The sequence below is a fragment of the Oenanthe melanoleuca genome, chromosome 13 (assembly GCF_029582105.1).
Source record: "Oenanthe melanoleuca isolate GR-GAL-2019-014 chromosome 13, OMel1.0, whole genome shotgun sequence".
Lineage (NCBI taxonomy): Eukaryota > Metazoa > Chordata > Aves > Passeriformes > Muscicapidae > Oenanthe > Oenanthe melanoleuca.
Window position 1 is genome coordinate 4498043 of NC_079347.1, and position 18910 is coordinate 4516952.

Below are 18910 nucleotides of genomic sequence, written 5' to 3' on the forward strand. Positions count from 1 at the left end.
GAAAATCTGGAAGCTGATTTGGAGAAAGATTTTCTTCCAGCTGATTTTCTGGGTTAGTGGCTCAGCACTGGTGATGCAGAGCTGATAGCAAGAGCTGCATTTCCCGTGGCTGTGGAGGTGCAGGGACATAAAATGCAATGGAGTGGGTTGGTGCAGGGGCTGGAACAGCAGGTTCCTGCAGCTCTCTGCCCCAGCCCAGCAGGTTTCTGTCTCATTTTTTATTTCCCCTGCCTGCTGCTCTCTCAGCAGAGGAAGCTGAGTGTGAAAGGACCTTCCTGTGCTCTGTGCTGAGGGGATGAGCCCCTGGGTGTCAGATATCTCTCTGCCTGTCAGGATTGTGGGAATGGGGTGGGCAGGAGGATTTCCAACCCATCTCAGCCAGTTCAGCTGCTCCTCCTTTAACTGCAGGAAATCAGAGTGGCAGAGGGTGCATTCAGCAGCTCTGGTGCATTTTCCTTCCTGTTTTTAATGAGTCAGATATCTTTGTGGCCTCCTGAGTCAATTTAATAGAGTTAGAGAAGGGATCTCAGTTTTTGAGCTGAGCTGTTGGAGCTGCCAGTCCCTGCCTGGACAATCCCAGTCTGGAGCAATGCAGGACAGGGATGTTTTACTGGGCTGATTCAGCAAGCAGCTTTTGCAATGTCAGGATGTGTCTCCCTATTTAAAAATCCGTGGATAAAACCCCTGAGCTCTCTGGAACACCCAGCTTGGAGAGCTGGAGTGTTTCTGCTCTGCCTCCTGCTCTCGAGGGAGCTGAGCTGTGCACTTGGTATTTTGGATGGATTCTGAGCCCTGGGTGTGCTAAAGAGCAAAGTAAATGTGTACTCTGCTGAGGAGGGGAAGGACAAACATCCCTCCTAGGAGGGGATTTGGATGGATTGCAAGTGCAGCAGGATTAATCTGGGCTAAAGAAAAAAGGCAAACACACCCTGAGCCAGGCTGGGAGATGAGGCTGCTTTATCTGCCCTGGCTCCTTCTCTGAAATGTCACCTTCCCTCTCCCCACCTCCTCCCTGCCCTGGGAGCTTTTCCCTTTTCCCTTTTCCCTTTTCCCTTTTCCCTTTTCCCTTTTCCCTTTTCCCTTTTCCCTTTTCCTTTTCCCTTTTCCCTTTTCCCTTTTCCCTTTTCCCCTTTTCCCTTTTCCTTTTCCCTTTTCCTTTTCCTTTTCCTTTTCCTTTTCCTTTTCCTTTCCTTTCTTTCCTCTGCCTTTGTGATGTCCAGTGCTCCTAAAATGAACCTCCTGACAGGATCCAGCCCCACCATTGTTCTGTGAGCAGGATCCTTCTCTTTATTTCATTGTTGGGGCAGAGTTTGCATGTCATTGCTCAGGCTGCTTTTATTAATGCTCCACTCTTTCCTGGCTTGCAGGGGAGTCACTAAGCCAGGCTGCTTTACTTCTGCAAGTCCCTAAAAGTCAAAACCTTCCTCTTCTCGGTGACCAGTGCTGGGGAAAATTTGCATCCAAATCCAAACAGCAGCTTTTGTTGTTCTGCCCACATCCCATCCTCCTTTCTGTCCGTGCAGTTTCTGCAGCAGCATTTTCCTGGATCATTTGCATGGTGGGTGCCTGGATTCTCAGAGTGGCTCTGGGGGTGCCTGTCTGTGGTTTCCCTGCTGGAGAATATTCCAGAGGAGAGGTGCCCAAGCTCCTGGATGGCAGCAGCTCTTTGGCTCTTGAATAATTCACAGCTCAGAGCCACAGGCAGCCTGAGAGGGGCTTTTCCTAAACCAGCCTGGCTGCTCTTGCCTTGAATGAACAAGGAAAATGTGTGAGGAGCCCTCCTGGTCCCCCTGAGCTGTGTCAGGTCCTCTGCCAGGCTCCAGCAGCCAAGAGGGGACATGAAATATTGATGGGGCAGAAAACCTTTCTGTGCAAGGGGAAGTGGCTCATCCTCCAGCAGCTGCTGGGAAACCCACAGCACTGAAAGGAAAACACAAACCAGAGAATCCCTCCAGGTTTCACACCTGATTGGCATCGAAAATAAAAGGAGGAAAACCTCAGTTCTTGTGTGGGATGGAGCAAAGCCCACTGTGAGCAAAGGCTGGGAGAAGCCCAGGAATAAAACTGGTGGGATCTGAATCCTCTGCAGAGAGGCTGAGCCCTGCCAGCAGCTCCTATCTCCTTCCATCCCCCTCCATCTCCTTTCCTTTGCTCGTGGCAGAGGCCAAGAAAGTTTTGTGCTGCTTGAAAACAGCCCAGGGAAGCTGCAAAACTGCCCTGGTGAGAGCTTTCAGGATTTTATTTCATTTTTATTACAAGCCCCGTGGCATTTCGTGTTCTTTTGCATAAATCCTGGCTGCTGGAAATGGGGGCACCAAATGAAAGCTGAGATTCTCATACTTTGGTTTTTTTTTTTTTTTTAAGAGTTTGGTTTGAGTTTGGTTTTAAAGTCTCTTTTTCTGCAGTGTGGTGCAGGACTGGGAAACACAGAAGCAAATCCCCCTCACCCAATACAACACAGCTTTTAAAATGGACTTTTAAAAGTTGTTTGTGGCTTAGGAATGGGGTTTGCTTGCTTTGAACAGAATTTTTCACTGATAATTATTACAAAATGGGAAAGGAAAACAAGAGCTCTTATGTTCTGTGTCCCTCTCGAGGGCTGAGTGTTTGGGAGATTTTTTTTTCCCCTTCCAAAACAACAACAACAAAAAATAAAAAAAGAGTGAGAGCTCAGAGGAAGGGAGGAACTTTTGATCTGCTGTTTCCCAGTGTCTCCTCCCCAGCCAGAGCAGTGATAAGAGAGGGGAGGGGAGGAGAGTTCTGTTTGCTGTGAAGATCCTGACCTTCCCTGCAGGAAACCTCTGCTCCCAGGGGATGCTGCTGTGCCCAAAAAAAACCCAGCAGGGCAGGAAAGCAGGAGCCTGAGATGCTGCTGCAGGAATCTCTAGGAATTAATTCGAATTTCATCTGGAGCACTGTGCTGCTGGTGGGACAGCTTCCCTAGGGGAGCTGTGTTGTGTCCCCTCCCTGCCCCACAGTTGCCGTGGCAAGAGGGGTTTGGAATAAACAGTTATTTCCTGAGATCAAAGCAGAGATTGCTGCACAGAGCAGGTAACCCTGCCTGCCTGGCCACTGGGGAATGTTCATTTACCCAGCTCAGGGCTCTCCTGTCTGGGTACAAATCCTGCAGCTGGCACAGACTCTGTGCTGTTCTTTGTACTCACCTTTAAAAAAAAAAAGCTCTTTGCATTTTCAGTGGGCAGGCCCTGACCTGCTCAGCCAGGGACTTTTGGGATTGCTCCCCCTTTGATATTGACTGGAGATTTGGGCATTCTTGAAAATCCTGTAGCATCAAGAAATGCTCATTACCCATGCACTGGCTATGTAAAGCATGTGCAGTGTTTCATTCTGAGCCTGGCAATACCTCTCCTTTAAAACAAAGAGAACAGGGGGCTGGCAGCAGGATCAGGTTCCCCACAGCTTTCCTTAGCAGAGGGTGTTATCTCAACTTGCAGGGATGTCCTGCAGGGTGAGCTTGGCTGGCTGCCTGCAGGGATGTGTTTGTGTGAATGCTGGACCAGAGCAGCTCTCCAGGCTCAGTCCCTGAGGAATCCCAGGGCTCTTTGTGTCCCTTTAAGTCTCCACTTGGCAGCAGAGCTGCAGCCCTTCCTACTTGGCCTCCTGCTCCTGGAGCTTTGTACCAAACTTCCCCCAGAAGTTCTTGAACTTTGTTTGCAGCTCTCGGACACAGCCAAGGGAAAACCCAGGAAAACAAAGTGATCCCAAACTTTGCTGAAGGGCTGGCCAGCATCCCAGGGGAACAGCAATCCTCTCCCTTCCTCCTTGCCCCAGCTGCAGGAACAAAAATCCCAATCCCTCCCTGGGACACGGGAGCTGCTGCAGGATCGGCCCCACTGGGAAAACCAGTGTGGGGGTGGGGTTTGCTGGACTGGTTTCCAAATTCCCACCAGTCCAGAATTGGGGCAGAACTGCAAAACACCCCCAGGAGCTTCAGCAGGGTGGGTGGGAGAGGAGCAGGTGTGGGCAGGGATCAGCAGGACAGGGCAGTGCCTGGCCCTGGGGCTGGGGATGCAGCAAGGACACCACAGGGTCCTCAGGGGCAGCTCCTCGTCTTGGCCACAGCTGCAGAGTGGAAAAAGTGATGCAGCCCAGGGGTTTGGGCACTTTGCTGCATGCCCAGGGTCAGCAGCTTGCTGTTCAGAGCAGCATGACTGAAGTGGGTGGTCACTTCTGCTCCAGCCTGGGGACAGTGTCCCTGCCAGCTGGGATGCTGTGATCAGATGTCTGGGTGACATCCTCAGTCCCTTTACCCTGTCTGGGTGACATCCTCAGTCCCTTTACCCTGTCTGGGTGACATCCTCCGTCCCTTTCCTCTGCCTGGGTGACATCCTCTGTCCCCTCTCCCTGCCTGGGTGACATCCTCCATCCCTTCTCCCTGCCTGGGTGACATCCTCTGTCCCCTCTCCCTGCCTGGGTGACATCCTCCATCCCTTCTCCCTGCCTGGGTGACATCCTCCATCCCTTCTCCCTGCCTGGGTGACATCCTCTGTCCCTTTACTCTGCCTGGGTGACATCCTCAGTCCCTTCTCCCTGCCTGGGTGACATCCTCTGACCCTTTACTCTGCCTGGGTGACATCCTCAGTCCCTTCTCCCTCCCTGGGTGACATCCTCCATCCCTTCTCCCTGGCCATTCCCAGAGACCTGGAGGTTTAAATCCTCTCCTGGCAATATGGGCAGCAGGTTCCACGAGCCCTCTCTGTGCTGTGAGCTTTGGCATTCAGCCTCTTGGCAAGACACTCTAAACCCTATTTTGGGTAAAACTGGGGGGTTTTCCCTTAAAACAGAGGGGAACAGAATGATTTTTTTAGCAACCCTCGAAATGATTTATGTGTCAGGCAAATTGCCAGAGCCCAGCTGAGTTCAGGAGTGCTCCTGCAGGTACCAACACGACAGCCCAAAGGGGAACAGAAACCTTTGTCTGCCACCCTTTGCACAGGATAACGTTGCATGAAGAGGTTATTGAAGCTGTGATAATTCCCTGTGATTGCTCAGCCTTGTCATCTGAACACCCTGCCATGCCTTATAAAAGACCTGGTGTCATTATCCTGGCTCTGAGAGGCCAGGCACAGACAGGGATTTGCCTAAAGTTTCCCCAGGGGTAAAATGGCACTTGGGAATTGGGTGCTGAGTCCCAGTCCAGGGTTAGAACATGAGGCCAGAGTTTCATGAAAAGAAAAGCAGAGCAGACAAGAAGCCTCATAGGCAAATCAGTTTTCAAAGCACTTGAAAACTTTGTTTAGGACTGAATTGCAATGAGCCACGTTCCCACTTGGCTGGATCTCCAAGGGAATGCTAAGGAGCAGTGTTTGCATAGAAAGGAATATTTATGGACTCCCCATGGAGAGGAGACAGTGCCTTAAAAACCCAGCTGCAGTGAGGGATAGCTTGCAGGTTTAAACTTCATCTGGTTCAGATGGAGCCTGAAAGTTGTCACTGGAGGGAGGGAGGGAGATCCTTTAGCAGTGCTCATGGCCTGGAGTGATCCCTGACCTCAAACCCTCCCTGAGCTGCTCAGCAGCACCCAGGCTGTGGGATGGAATTTGGGGTGGTGGGCATGAGTGGTTCTTTCTAGGGAGATGAAGGCAGGAGTGGGAAACTCGCCCTTCACTGCACTGTGCTCGTGGCCAGGCCAGGCTTTGGGGCTGGGCTGGAACTGCTGACTCCAGAAATCCAGCAGGAAACTTGTGCTGGGTCAAACTCCAGCTCTCCCAGTGAGCTTTGCCCTTCTGAGATGCATCATCTCTTCTGGGTGCTGACACACACTCGGGGCATTTGAGGTTGGGGAATCTTCCCACTGGAGCAGCAGCTTCTCCCTTTTTGCTATTTATATTTGAAATGATTCTTGGAGTTTTGCTTCCCATCCTGTAACAAAAAGTGAACTCAGTGACCTCCCAGTGCTGATAACTGGTGAGAAAAGGGATCCCACTCACAGCAAAAGATGCTTTTTGCAACATCAAAACTGTTTGGTTGAACTCAAAGGAGTTTTAGTTTCTGCCAAAATTGCACTAGGGATGGGAATATTTCTGCCAGCCCTGGGGGACAGTCCAAGGAAATATTTTGTCATCTTGCAGTGATTTAAATGTGAAGAACTTGTCCCCAGTTTCCTTCAGATCAGCAGGGAGCTCTGCACTTTGCCAGGAGTATTGACTTGCTCCTCCATAAAGTTTTCTTGCTCTGAAACTCCCTAAACTTTGTGTTCCTTGTTTCCTGCCCTGCATCCTCCTCCCCCCACCCCTTATGGCCACAGCCTTTTTTTCATTTCTGACTTCAAATATTTTTCTCTGTAGGTTATTTTGTCCAGAAAATGAGGCAGAAAAGGTTTATTATATTTAAAGTCTCTGAATGGTGTCCTTGTCCGTGAGGGAAAGTTGGCAAGCTTCACAGAGAGGGAATTATTCACTTCCACCTACAGCATATTTGCCATGTCAGGCCAGCTTTTGACATTTGTGCTGCTCTGGGAGGCTTTTGGTGGCTTCTGGGCTGTTCTGTGCCCTCTCTGGTGGCTGCTGAGTGGCTTTTGCAGCTCCCTGGCTGTCCCTTTAGTCGTGGTGGGGCTCTAGGAGTGGGGCTGGGGAGGATTTTGTGCTCAGCCCCCAGCACAGAGCAGCAGCAGCTCTGGGGCAGCCCAGGGTGGGTTCTGAGCAAGGCTGGCACAGTGTGCTCCCTGTTTTCTGCCTGTGTGGGTGAAGGTGCCAGGTGGTGGGTGTAGGAATGTGAGCCTGGTGTAAACTGAGTCCTTGGGCTTGGGTGGGAGCAGGGCAGGCTGGGGAGATGAAGGGGAGGCTCAGGCAGAGCTGGGGGGGCAGAGGAGTCTGACCAGAGGGGCTTCAAAAGCCAAAGTGCTGCTCCCCAAATCCTCACCTGGTCCTGCACTCCCCAGTGCTCTGAGGGGAGAGGGGAGCAGCTCCCAAAAGGTCTGAGCCAGTTCTGATCTGCTCCTGGAGGTTCTGATCTGCTCCTGGAGGTTCTGATCCAGCTCTGATCTGCTCCTGGAGGTTCTGATCTGCTCCTGGAGGTTCTGATCCGGTTCTGATCTGCTCCTGGAGGTTCTGATCTGCTCCTGGAGGTTCTGATCCGGTTCTGATCTGCTCCTGGAGGTTCTGATCTGCTCCTGGAGGTTCTGATCCAGCTCTGATCTGCTCCTGGAGGTTCTGATCCAGCTCTGATCCCATGTCCCTTATCCTGCCTCCTCCTGCAGCCAGCAGGGCAGCACAGCCTCACTGTTACCCACCAGAGCTGGGGTTCAGATGTCACTCAGATCAAGGACGTGCCTCCTGACCCTCACTCACTGTGGCTCCTGTGCCTAAACACACCCCTGTACTCCCAGCAGAGAGGAATGGCTGTGGCTGTGTCCCCCAGAAGCTTCTCCTGGGGGTGGCTCTGATGGCAGCAGAGCCCTGCTGGGCACCCCTGGTCCTTCCTCTGCCTCCCACCCCATCCCAGCTCAGCCCAGGGACCAGCTGCAGGAGCAGGGCTGGGCTGACACACCCTCTCCAAACCCAGATGGAAGTTTCTGAGCCCCAGGAGCTTTGTGCCAGCTCCAAGGGGTGACCAGCTGTGCTGGGTGGCACGGAGGGAACCTGGCAGCGTTTCCACCCAGCTCTCTCTGCAGGTGCAGAGTTTCCTTTATCACGTTTGTTTTTCTTCTCTCTGCAGCCCCTCTGTGGCTGTGCTGGGGGGGTTCTTTCCTCTGTGGGTGACAAGGACAGCACAGAGCAGCCCCAGAGGTGGCTGTGGCAGCAGGATGCTGTGGTTCACACAGACTCAGCTGGGTTCTGCTGCAGTTCTGACCCTGCAGGGGGATCTGAGGTGCTGGGGGCACAGACAGGGCCCTGTGCCTGCTGGGGGATGCTGTTCTGGTCTCAGAATCACAGAATATCCCACAAGGACCATCACAGTGCAGCTCCTGATCCTGCACTGGAGCCCCCAAGTTAAAATTAATTTATCAACACAGTTAAAACCCAAAATCTGAGATGTCCCCAGAGGCAGCCTGGACAATCCCAGCTCCTGCAATCTCCCCCTGTGTGCCATGTGCTCCAACTCTCCCCCTCAGTGATGGACAGAGGAGTCTAAACCCTTTCTCAGTGAGACTCCCCATTGCTGACATCCATCATATTTCACTATAACCACACCTGTGCCTACAGAGTTCAGCAGGAAACAAACCCCAGCAGGAATCCCTGGCAGCTCTGGAGCCCCTCTGTGGCCCCACCAGCAGCAAAGTCCCAGGAGAAGCTGCAGGCTGCCCTCACCTCCAGTGCCCTGCTCTGTCCTGGGGGCCCTGGAGGTGCCTGGCACCCAGGGCCAGCCCTGCAGGAGCTTTCCCAGCTCATGGCTCTGTTTTCTTGTCCCTTCCTGCCTGCCAGAGGCTTTTCTGCCCTGCTGCCCTCTGAGTGCCAGCCAGGTGAGTAAGAGCCAAATCCTGCTCAGGGCCACCAGCTGGTAACCACCCTTGGGACTGGGCAGTGTTTGGTGAAATTATCTTTGGAGATAAGCTTTTTGTGGGTGGTTTTTGTTTGGGCTGGTACAGAAAGTTCCAGGCATTCAGGCACACCCAGGAGCTGGGTCTGGCTGCCAACGTGGGTACCTGGGCAGGAGAGGCTGGTCCTGGTTTGTCACACCCCAGATGCCTCCAGATCCTGCTGTGGTTAGCACAGGATTAAGATGAGCCATGGGGAAAATCGAGGTGACCAGCAAAGCCCCTCAACTTGAGTGGACTTCTGAATTTAAATGTGATGTTGCCTCGTTGCAAAGGATTTTTGAAAAAAGATTTTTGTGGTGTCTGCATGCAGATCTCTGCACTTTTGTTTTATTAAACATGTAGGAGAAAATGACTCTTTTTATTTAAACTGTCACAAAGGTTTTCAGAGGTGGTGAGAGCAAGTTCCTTTCTCTTTGAACCCAGCTGCCCAAATTCCCTGTGTGTGAGCAGCCAGAGCATCCCTTGGAGCTGGGATTGCTGTGAGTCCCCTGGCTGGGGGCTGGGCTGTGATTTGGGGCTGGGGGCTCTGCCTGTGGCTCTCACTCTGTTATATTGCTCAAAGAACCCACAAATGGAGCTGGCAGTGAGTTTTGGGCTGGCTGTAGTGGACTGAAATGTCAATAGTGGATTTGTGGGAGCTCTGATGGGGCACAGGAGCCCTGTGTCCCCCCAGCTGCCTCGGGTGAGGAAATTCCTGGGATTTTTTTGTGCAGAGGAGATCATGAAACAGGAGGTTTGAGCCCCCAGGGCTCCCCAAGCAGCACAGAGGAGCTGTGGGTGCTCCCAGCTCACACACAGATGTTGATCCCTCCAGATGTTGATGCCTCCCCTCTGCCTCCATGGCAAACTCTCCAGGCTGGCCCTGCCCCTGGAAGGAAGTGTTCTTGGAGCATGATCTGGGAGATTGCCAGCTGTGTTTGTTTAAATTGGATTTTTTTTATTTTTTTTTGGGCTGAAACGAGCTCGTTATTTTTTTAGCTGCTTGGACCATCAGGCCACACCCAGAATTATTCTCTGTGCTTGTTGAAAATGCACATTTGGAAGTTTTCTGTGCTTCCCAAAGCACCCAGCTGCAGCCTGCTGTGCCTGGATGAACACACAGGGTCTGTTTGAGGGACTGGCTCTCCTCATCCTCTCATTGCCTGGCTGGAATTTTGGGGGGTTTGCTCTGAGGAGCCCAGGAAGGGCTGGTGGCCACTGCTGGTTTTAGTCTGCTCTGATGGATGTGATGGGGAACACAAAAATAAAGGGTTGGAATGACTCCTGCAGCTGTTTGGGGTGACAGTGGTGATTTCCCAAAATAAGAGTGCTGGTCTAACTCTCTCACTTTAATTTAAAGTTACAAAGTGTGTGTTTATTCAGTGAGGTAATCCTCTAATACACACTGCAAATTCACAGGTGATCACAGAATCTATTTATTGACAAAGGATTCAAACAAATCCATATTCATAATAACAGCCCCTCCCATCCTTCCTGTGGTAATTAGCTTGAATGGCTATTGAGCATTGATTGACTTCTTAAATTAAGTCTGGGGTCATTTTTGTGGGGAGGGGTCTTAAAAGGTGGAAGTAAGGTGAGTCTTCTTCACTCTTAACTCCTGACTTTTTCTATCAATGGCAATATAAATGATTTCTGGGGATAGTTCAGTTTTTCAAAGAATAGGTTTCTGGTTGCTTTGTCCATGTTCCTTTGGATCTGCTCACCAGTTTCATCTTTTCTCATTGTAAGCACAGCTGAGCAAACATGAAATGAGAGACAATCAATTATTCAAGTTTCAGATAACTACCTCCTTCTATTCTAACCTTTAATTATTTTCAGCTAGGTAACTAAAATCCTAATTTTCTAAGATTAGTGTTTCAGTGGGTGCAGGGCAGTTCTCTGCCTGGGGGACCATGGCAGGAGACAATTCCTTTCTTTCCATTTGCTGATGCTCTGCTTCAAGGCATTCAACAACAAAATAAAAGTGTTGATGTGTCCCCTTAATGCTGTGCTGGCCCCATCCCTTGGGCATTGATTCTGGTTTGGGGATGGTTCAGTTGTCTTCCCAACTGCTTCTCTCCACCTGCCTGTTTCAAATTCTCCTCTGATGGTGCCTCTGTCACACCTGCGTGTGTTTGTCACCTGCTTGTCCCCTCTCTGGCTCCTTGCACCTGGGCTGATCCCCACAGAGCAGTTCCAGCTTTGCTGCATCCCTGCTCCCCAGAACAGAGCAGCTGTCCCCACCAGGTGATGGCTGCACTTCCCCTGCCCCTGCAGAGCACCCGGAGGGTGGGATGTGCCTTTCCTGGAGCTGCAGAGCACCTGGAGGGTGGGCTGTGCCTTTCCTGGAGGGTGGGATGTGCCTTTCCTGGAGGGTGGGCTGTGCCTTTCCTGGAGCTGCAGAGCACCTGGAGGGTGGGCTGTGCCTTTCCTGGAGGGTGGGATGTGCCTTTCCTGGAGCTGCAGAGCACCTGGAGGGTGGGATGTGCCTTTCCTGGAGGGTGGGCTGTGCCTTTCCTGGAGGGTGGGATGTGCCTTTCCTGGAGGGTGGGCTGTGCCTTTCCTGGAGGGTGGGCTGTGCCTTTCCTGGAGCTGCAGGATCGAGCAGGGAGTTTGACCCTTCTCTGCTCAGCTCCTGGAGCTGCTCTGGGCAACGTGACCCTCTCTGGATGGGTTTGGTAAACAGTGCTCAGGGCTGTCCTCAGAGTCACCTCTGGCATCTCACCACTCTGGAATGCTGCCCTGGGCCACCTCCGCGAGAAGAGCTGCTTGGAGAGGTGAAGCACCTCTTGTCCCTCGTAATCCCTGGCTGCTCGAAATTGTAATCAGTTTATGTGAGCAGCCCCAGAGGGGAGAGGGGAACTGGGGGCAGCTGGGTCTGTGAGAGGTGAGGAGGGAGGATCTGCATCCCTGAGGCGCTGGGAGGGGTGGCAGGGACAGGGCAGGCAGCAACATCTGGGCAACATCTGGGCAACGCGCTCACCCTCGTCACTGGCACAGCTTCAAACCGAGAGAGCAACGACCTGCTGAGCAATGTGGGGGGATGAAAACAATAAAAACAATAAAAACCTGCCCTAAGGACAGCAGAGCCCTCCCCACGGCTCGTTAGGCAGGGCAGCCCGGCTGTGCCATGCAGGAATCGAACCCTTTCCTGTCCCTTTGCCTTCCTTTCACCAGCGGGACACGGCCTGGCTTAATTCTCTCTTTGTTCCCCAGATCATGATCGAGTTCTGCCCTGGTGGGGCCGTGGATGCCACGATGCTGGGTGAGTGCAACTCTGCCCGGGGTGATGCCACCAGGACATTTCCAGCTCCCCCAGGACATTTCCAGCTCCCCCAGGGCATTTCCAGCTCCTGGCAGGACCCTCAGACAAATGGCAGGCATGGGTACCACAGCTGCCCTTCCTCTCCCAGGAGTTTGCCTATTTTCATGCCCTGAGCAGAAGGTGTGGCAGCCCTGGGGGAGTTCTGGAGCTGCTTTAAGGTCCTTTTGTGGTGTAGGTGCTGCTGGGATCAGCAGATCACAAGGCATGGGGAGAAGGGAGAGTCTGGCTGCAGGGCAAAGCTGAATTTAAATATTTGTCTGCTGGGAGCACTGGGATCCCACAGCAGGCCTGGGATGTTTGAGCTGGGTGCCTGTCAAGATGAATTTCCCCAGATCTTTTTGCTGACTTCTCCATATGGTATCAGTCATTTGGCAGATAAGCTGAGCCTTGCAGCAGCCTCCCCTTTTTTAACTCCTCCTTCCCACACAGACAGAGCTGCTGGGAGCAGGGGTGGGTGGCTTCACCCCAAAAGAGCCTGGGGGTGGCACTGGGGGTGACACTGCACAGCAGAGGTGACATCAGCCTGCCTGGAGCCCTGGGACACAGCCACATCTCCCTGGGGGTTATTCCTTGTCAGCCCTCATCTTTCCTTGCTTTCTTTTTATTTCCAAGAACCAAAATTATAATCTTTAACTCAGCCCTTAAACCTTGTCCCTGCTTTAGGGAACTTTTTTAAAGTGGCTCCAAATCTCTGCAGGAAAAATTTCCTGGGGTTTTACCCATCTCTTGGGACATAAAAATGCTGCTGAGCATTCGTGGCTCCTTTCTGGAGAACAGCATAAAAACCATGAGAGAATGGCCTGGCTGCAGCTCTGTGACCCCTGAGGGAGGCTGAGGAGGAGCTGGAGCTCAGGGATCTCCCAGAATTAATAAATTCAGAGTTGGTAAATCCCAGAATTTCAGAAATGCTCAATGCTGCCTGTTCCACCTCCCCATCCCCACCAGCAGCTGGGGGTTGCCCTTCAAAATCTTCTGTACAAAACCAGGTGCTCCGTGGAGGGTGAAAATAATCAGATTTTCCCAGAGCAGGGAGATGTTGGTGAGGAAAGGAGGAACAAGGTGACTGAGGCAGCACCCCCAGGTTAAGATCCTTGCTGTGGACATCTGTCCCAGTGTTGGGGTGTCTCCATGAGCCCCCTGAGGTGCAGGGCTGTCACTCTGGGCTGCTGGAGGAGGCCAGCAGAGCTCAGCAGGGAGGTCACACCAGCACCAGAAATAGGATCCCAGAACCACAGAACATCCTGAGCTGGGAGGGACACACAAAATCAGCTCCTGACCCTGCTCAGGGCAGCCTCAGGAATCCCATCACGTGCCTGAGGGTGTCCAAACACTCCCTGAGCTCTGGGAATGGTGCTACCCAAAACAGCAGCTCAGGGATAACCCTGCTGAGCATTTCAGTCTTGTTCCTTTGGTGTGATGTTTAGGGGCTAGGGATAATTCCCCAATTCCCTGGGGAAGGAATGTTCATGGCTGTGTTTGACCCTGCTGTCCTGCAGCCCATTTCACCTCTCTCCTCTCACAGCACCTTGTGTCTCCCCAGATTTGCAGTTCAGACCCCATCCCAAACATTTCTGCTGAGCATTCATTCCCGGGGGGGAGCTGTGAGCCAGCAGCTCCAGGAGGTGGAAATTCTGCTGCAAGTGCTGCCTTAGGGGATAAATCACCTCAACGAGCTGATTTCCACCACCACAGCAGCTCTGCTGTGCCCTCCCTGCTGCCCAGCTGAGCATCCCTTTGTCCCTGTGCTGTTTGTCCCTCCCTGCAGAGCTGGACAGGGCCCTGACTGAGCCCCAGATCCAGGTGATCTGCCGCCAGATGTTGGAAGCTCTGCACTACCTGCACAGCAAGAGGATCATCCACAGGGACCTGAAGGCTGGGAACGTTCTGCTCACCCAGGATGGGGACATCAAGCTGGGTGAGCCCCACTCCACACCCAGCAGGACAGCTGGGGTGTCCCTGCCTGGGTTGGCACGGGGGGAATTACCCAAGAAGGGTTTGCTGCACGGAAATGGAGCAGCACAAATGGAGCCTCAGGCCACAGCCAGGCTCAGCCCCTTGGTGGATTTTCCTTCCCTGGGTTTGTGTAACTCTCTGAACCTGATTTCTGTGCGTTTTTGGCCTGCTGAGCATCCTGTGCAGGGTGCCAGTTGGCAGGGCTGGAAGAATTTGGAAGAATTTCTCTGTTCTTCACAGCAGGTTTGGTGGTGACAGCATTGCCAAAGGGTTCCTTCACCAGCTCACTCTGATTTTTTAAATCTGATTTATCTGGATTTATCTGACACACTGAGCTCAGGCTGTGACCTGCTGGTGACAGCAGGATTTCCTGGAGAGCAAAACCCACCTGGAGTGGGCTCAGTGCCCTCTGCAGCTCTGACCAGCTGAATTCTGTTCATTCAGCTCAGAAGGGATGAGGTCAGGGAGAGGCACCTTGCAGTGGATGGAGGGGAGAGAAGGAACAGAACAGAAATTTGGTTTTTCTGCTCTAAAATCAGGGGTTTTGCTAGGAAATAAATCCTGAAATCTGCTCTGAATGAATGTAACAGCAATTTGGTTTTTCTGCTTTAAAATTGGGGGTTTTGCTAGGAAATAAGTGCTGAAATCTGCTGTGGAGGGATGTAACAACACATGGATTTTTCTGAAGTGTTGTTTTGGGTGATTCCTGGGGTGGTTTTTTGGGTAATTCCTGAAGTGTTTTTTGAGTGATTCCTGAATTGTTTTGGGTGATTCCCGAGGTGTTTTTTGGGTGATTCCCGAGGTGCTTTGTGTGATTCTTGGGGTGTTTTGGGTGATTCCTGAGCACCTTTTTGGTGATTCTTGAGGTGCTCTTGGGTGATTTTTCAGTTTTCCTCCATCCTCTAACACTCCTGCCCTTTGCAGCTGACTTTGGGGTGTCTGCCAAGAACATGAAAACCTTGCAGAAGCGAGATTCCTTCATTGGGACCCCTTACTGGTGAGTCCCTGCTTGCTGAGAAACCCTCTGCTCACAAAAGGCTTGGCTCCCAAAAACCAGGTTTGCTCTGGAGCTGGCTCTGGTGGCTTTGGGGTGTGCTGGACCGTGGTGCTTTAGGGTGGGAGGATTTTAATGAGGATTTTTGGCTGTTTTCTGCACATTCCAGTGCCTGAGCAGAGCCCCAGTGGGGTGGGAGCTCAGAGGGGTCAAAGAGCTCCAGGCTTGGGGTGGCTTTGAAGCAACTCCAAGCACAAGGGAACGAGTCCCTGCCCCAGGAACATCAGCCTCTAAATCAGTTTGCTGAAGGGGTGGAATTGCAGGGATTAATTGCTCTGCAGCAACATCTGTGCCAGATGTCAATGGCCTGGGGGTCTGCAGGGGCTGCTCTGAGGAGGAGGGAGGGCTTGCACCCCGTGGAAAAGATGCTGCTGCTGCTGAAACCAGGAGCTGGGAGGGAAAATCTGAGTTTTCTGCAGCGCTGGGGAGGATTTGGGGTTTAAGTGCTGGTGGCAGGCTCGTGCTGTGTCACCCCAGCCCGGCTGTGCCCTTGCAGGATGGCCCCGGAGGTGGTGATGTGTGAGACCATGAAGGACACTCCCTACGACTACAAGGCTGACATCTGGTCCCTGGGCATCACCCTGATCGAGATGGCCCAGATTGAGCCACCCCACCACGAGCTGAACCCCATGAGGGTCCTGCTGAAGATTGCCAAGTCAGAGCCACCCACACTCAGCTGTCCTTCTAAATGGTGAGGGGACAGCACAGGGGTGTCCTGGTTTGGGGGACAGGTGTCTGCCCATAAAGGCAGGAGCTTCTCTTTGAAATGGAGAATGGAAACCCCCTCCCTCCTAATTATAATTTTGAAATGAAGGGGCTCTCAGGTAAAGATATGGGAATAGGAATAACAGTTCTTCACTAGGAAAATGAAAATAGAAATGCAGTATTACAGAGAACAATCCCAGCCCTGCCAGAGTCAGAATCCAAGCTGACACCCGTCAGTCAGTCAGGGTGTTGGCACAGTCCCATTCAATGGTGGCTGCATCCTCCTGCAGGGGCAGATGTGGTTCAGCTGGAGCAGTGCTCCTGGAGAAGGTGCAGTTTCCTCTGAAGCTCCAGGGATGATGTGGAAAGGTCTGGTTTTCCTCTGGAATCCAGTGGGAAGAAGGTTCCTTGGTGTCCAAAATCTCAGTTTTTATCTGGGTAGGAAAGGCTTGGCTCCTCCCCTGGCTGGAGCATCTCCCAGTGGGATGATGGAATTTTATCAGTCATGCCCTGGGACTCACTGGCCATGAACAGGAGATATCTCCTGGAGGGAGGATGGGCTGTGGGAAGATAAAGATGATTGCCCAGCTGGTTTAAAGATGGCCCATGAGCAGATAATGTGTGCCAGGAGATCAGGGGCACTGCCCCACCCAGATGGGACAGAATTCACATTTCTGTCACATCCTGTATTGCAACCCAAGACAAGGGGGCGCCTCCCAGCTCACACACACGGAGAACCAGCCCTTTTCTGCATTTTCTTTCATTTGGGTCAGGTCTGAGCCGTGTTCCAGGCCCAGCTGTGTGCAAGGGGCTGGGCAGGCGCTGCTGGCTGAGGGCAGGATGCTCACACTGTGCTCACAGGCAGCACTGGGACAGCTGCTCCTCACCCACTGACCCCCAAATCCAGGAGTTCTGACAACCAGAACCTTGGCTGTTCTCAGAACAACCCATGCGGATGAAAGGCAGATTTTTCTCTAAAGCTGAGATGGCCAAGAGCTGCAGAATTGTTTTCCCTGAAATCTAGAAAGCCACTTCTGCATGTAAAAGAAAACCAGCCAGTTTATGTTTATATATATATATATAAATATATGTGTGTGTGTGTATATATATGTATATATATTTATTTCTATCTCTATTATATTTCTATTTATATTTATTTATATTTATATTTATATTTATATTTATATTTATATTTATATTTATATTTATATTTATATTTATATTTATATTTATATTTATATTTATATTTATATTTATATTTATATTTATTTCTGTAAGGCATAAAAGCTGCTGCAGGTCAGCCAGCAGCAGCTTGCTGTCAGAGCACTGAGTCACGGCGTTGTCCCAGCAGTCGGTGTCATTGTCACAGCAGGGTGGAGCCAGCAGTGGCACAGCTCTGGAGCTCTGAGCTGCTCTCTGCGGGCTGAGGCTGCCCTCCCACGGGGCTGCTGCTCCTTCACAGCCCCCCTTTCCCTCCGGGGCTCTGGGGTGGCTCCCTGTCCCCCAGCAGCTCCTGCCTCCCTCTGCTGTGTCCCCACCTCCTGCTGCCAGCACAGGTGACAAATCCTGGTCCCTGAGCCAGCCCTGTAGCTGTCTCTCATGGGAATAATCAGAATTTCTGAGCACAGGGTTCCATGGGAGCCGATGCTGACTGTGGCCAGTTGCAGGCTGGCCAGAAGCTGCTGGGGGACCAGGCTGGTCCCTCTGCCATGTGGGTTTCTCAGCCCCAGCTGTTTCCAGGTCCCCGGAGTTCCGAGATTTCCTGAAGAAGGCGCTGGACAAGAGCCCGGAGAGCCGGCCCAGCGCTGCCCAGCTGCTGCAGGTAGGCAGCACTGCCGGGACCCCTGCTGCTTGAGGGCTGTTCCTCTCCTCTTTAGAAAGCTCAGAGCACTTGTCAGCCACCAAGATGCCCCACAAAGGACCAGCAATGTTTTTCCTTGTGGAGCGAGCTGCAGAGCCCCTCTGGGCAGCATCTGGAAGAGAACAGCTCCTGCTGCCTGGAATGCCCACGTGGCAGCCAGCTGGGGCTGTGCCTGCTCAGCCCCCATGGAAACTCAATTCCTCTCCTCCTGTCCCTTCCCAACTCCCAGCCAGCCTGGAAGCTGCTGTTCCCTGCTGGCTGCTCAGACCCTGCACTCCCCAGCCTTCTGCTGCAGCTCAGCAAGTGACCCCACACCCTGTGAGCACTGATTCCATCCCATCCAACTCAGCTTCCCCCAGGGCTCCTGCAGACTGCTCCTGCTGACATTCTGTGGGCACACCTCCCCTTCTTTTAGTGCTGTGCTGCATTTTATTTTATTTTACCTTATTTTATTTTATTTTATTTTATTTATTTTATTTTATTTTATTTTATTTTATTTTATTTTATTTTATTTTATTTATTTTATTTTACTTTACCTTATTTTATTTTATTTTATTTCATTTCATTTTTATTTTTATATCTTATTTTATTTTATTTATTTCATTTTATTTTATCTTACTTTACCTTATTTTATTTTATTTTATTTTTATATTTTATTTTACTTTTATATTATATTTTATATTTTTAATTTTTTATATTACATTTTATATTTTATTTTATTTTATTTTATTTTATTTTATTTTATTTTATTTTATTTTATTTTATTTTATTTTATTTTATTTTATTTTATTTTATTTTATTTTATTTCATTTCATTTTATTTCATTTATTTAATTTCATTTTGCTTTATTTTGCTTTATTTCCTTTTATTTTACTTTATTTTATTTCATTTCATTTCATTTTTTGGGGGGGGTTCTGCTACCATAAAGCATCTCTGAGGAGCATCTCTGTGCTGAGCATGGCCTGAACCTCAGCCTGTGAATTCTGTGAATTCTGTGAATTCCTCTGGGGGTAAATCCCCGTGGGGCTGGACTCAACCCCCTCAGTCTGTGCAAGGCTCCGGTGTGACCGTGCTGTCCCCGTGTCTGTTTGCAGCACCCCTTTGTCAGCAGGGCCAGCAGCAACAGGGCCCTGCGGGAGCTGGTGGCCGAGGCCAAGGCCGAGGTGATGGAGGAGATCGAGGAGAGCCGGGAGGAGGCAGAGGAGGATCCCGGGCCTGCCTCGGTGGGTGAGCAGCTGTGCTGGGGAAAGGGCCTGCCAGGCTTTCCAAAACCTCTCCTGGGCCGCATCAGGGGGAGGGGAGGTGGCTGCTTCAGGGGCTGGATTTTGGTGGTGTGCAGAAATGATGGTGCTGGGGGTGGCCCAGTGCTCAGTCATAGGAGGGGCGTGTGAAAAGTGGTTAAAAAATAAACCCTGATGCAGCTGGAGTGGCAGCATGTGGAGGGACCAGCAGCCCAAGGAGGAGCTGGGCAGATCTTCTTGGCTCTTTGAACATCTCAGAGCTGGGGCTGGGGAAAGAGCCTGGCAGGTTTTC

At 51.4% G+C, this 18910-nt stretch overlaps 1 protein-coding gene across 1 annotated transcript in view; it reads left to right on the plus strand.

The window, feature by feature from the left end:
• The window catches only part of STK10 (serine/threonine kinase 10), a 44127-nt gene that overhangs the window by 10966 nt on the left and 14251 nt on the right, over positions 1-18910 (plus strand). Inside the window, exons 3-8 of the mRNA XM_056502631.1 lie at positions 11696-11744; positions 13570-13719; positions 14682-14754; positions 15308-15502; positions 17257-17338; positions 18472-18600. Coding sequence (XP_056358606.1) covers positions 11696-11744; positions 13570-13719; positions 14682-14754; positions 15308-15502; positions 17257-17338; positions 18472-18600 — 678 coding nt within the window. The remainder of the gene's footprint in view (positions 1-11695; positions 11745-13569; positions 13720-14681; positions 14755-15307; positions 15503-17256; positions 17339-18471; positions 18601-18910) is intronic.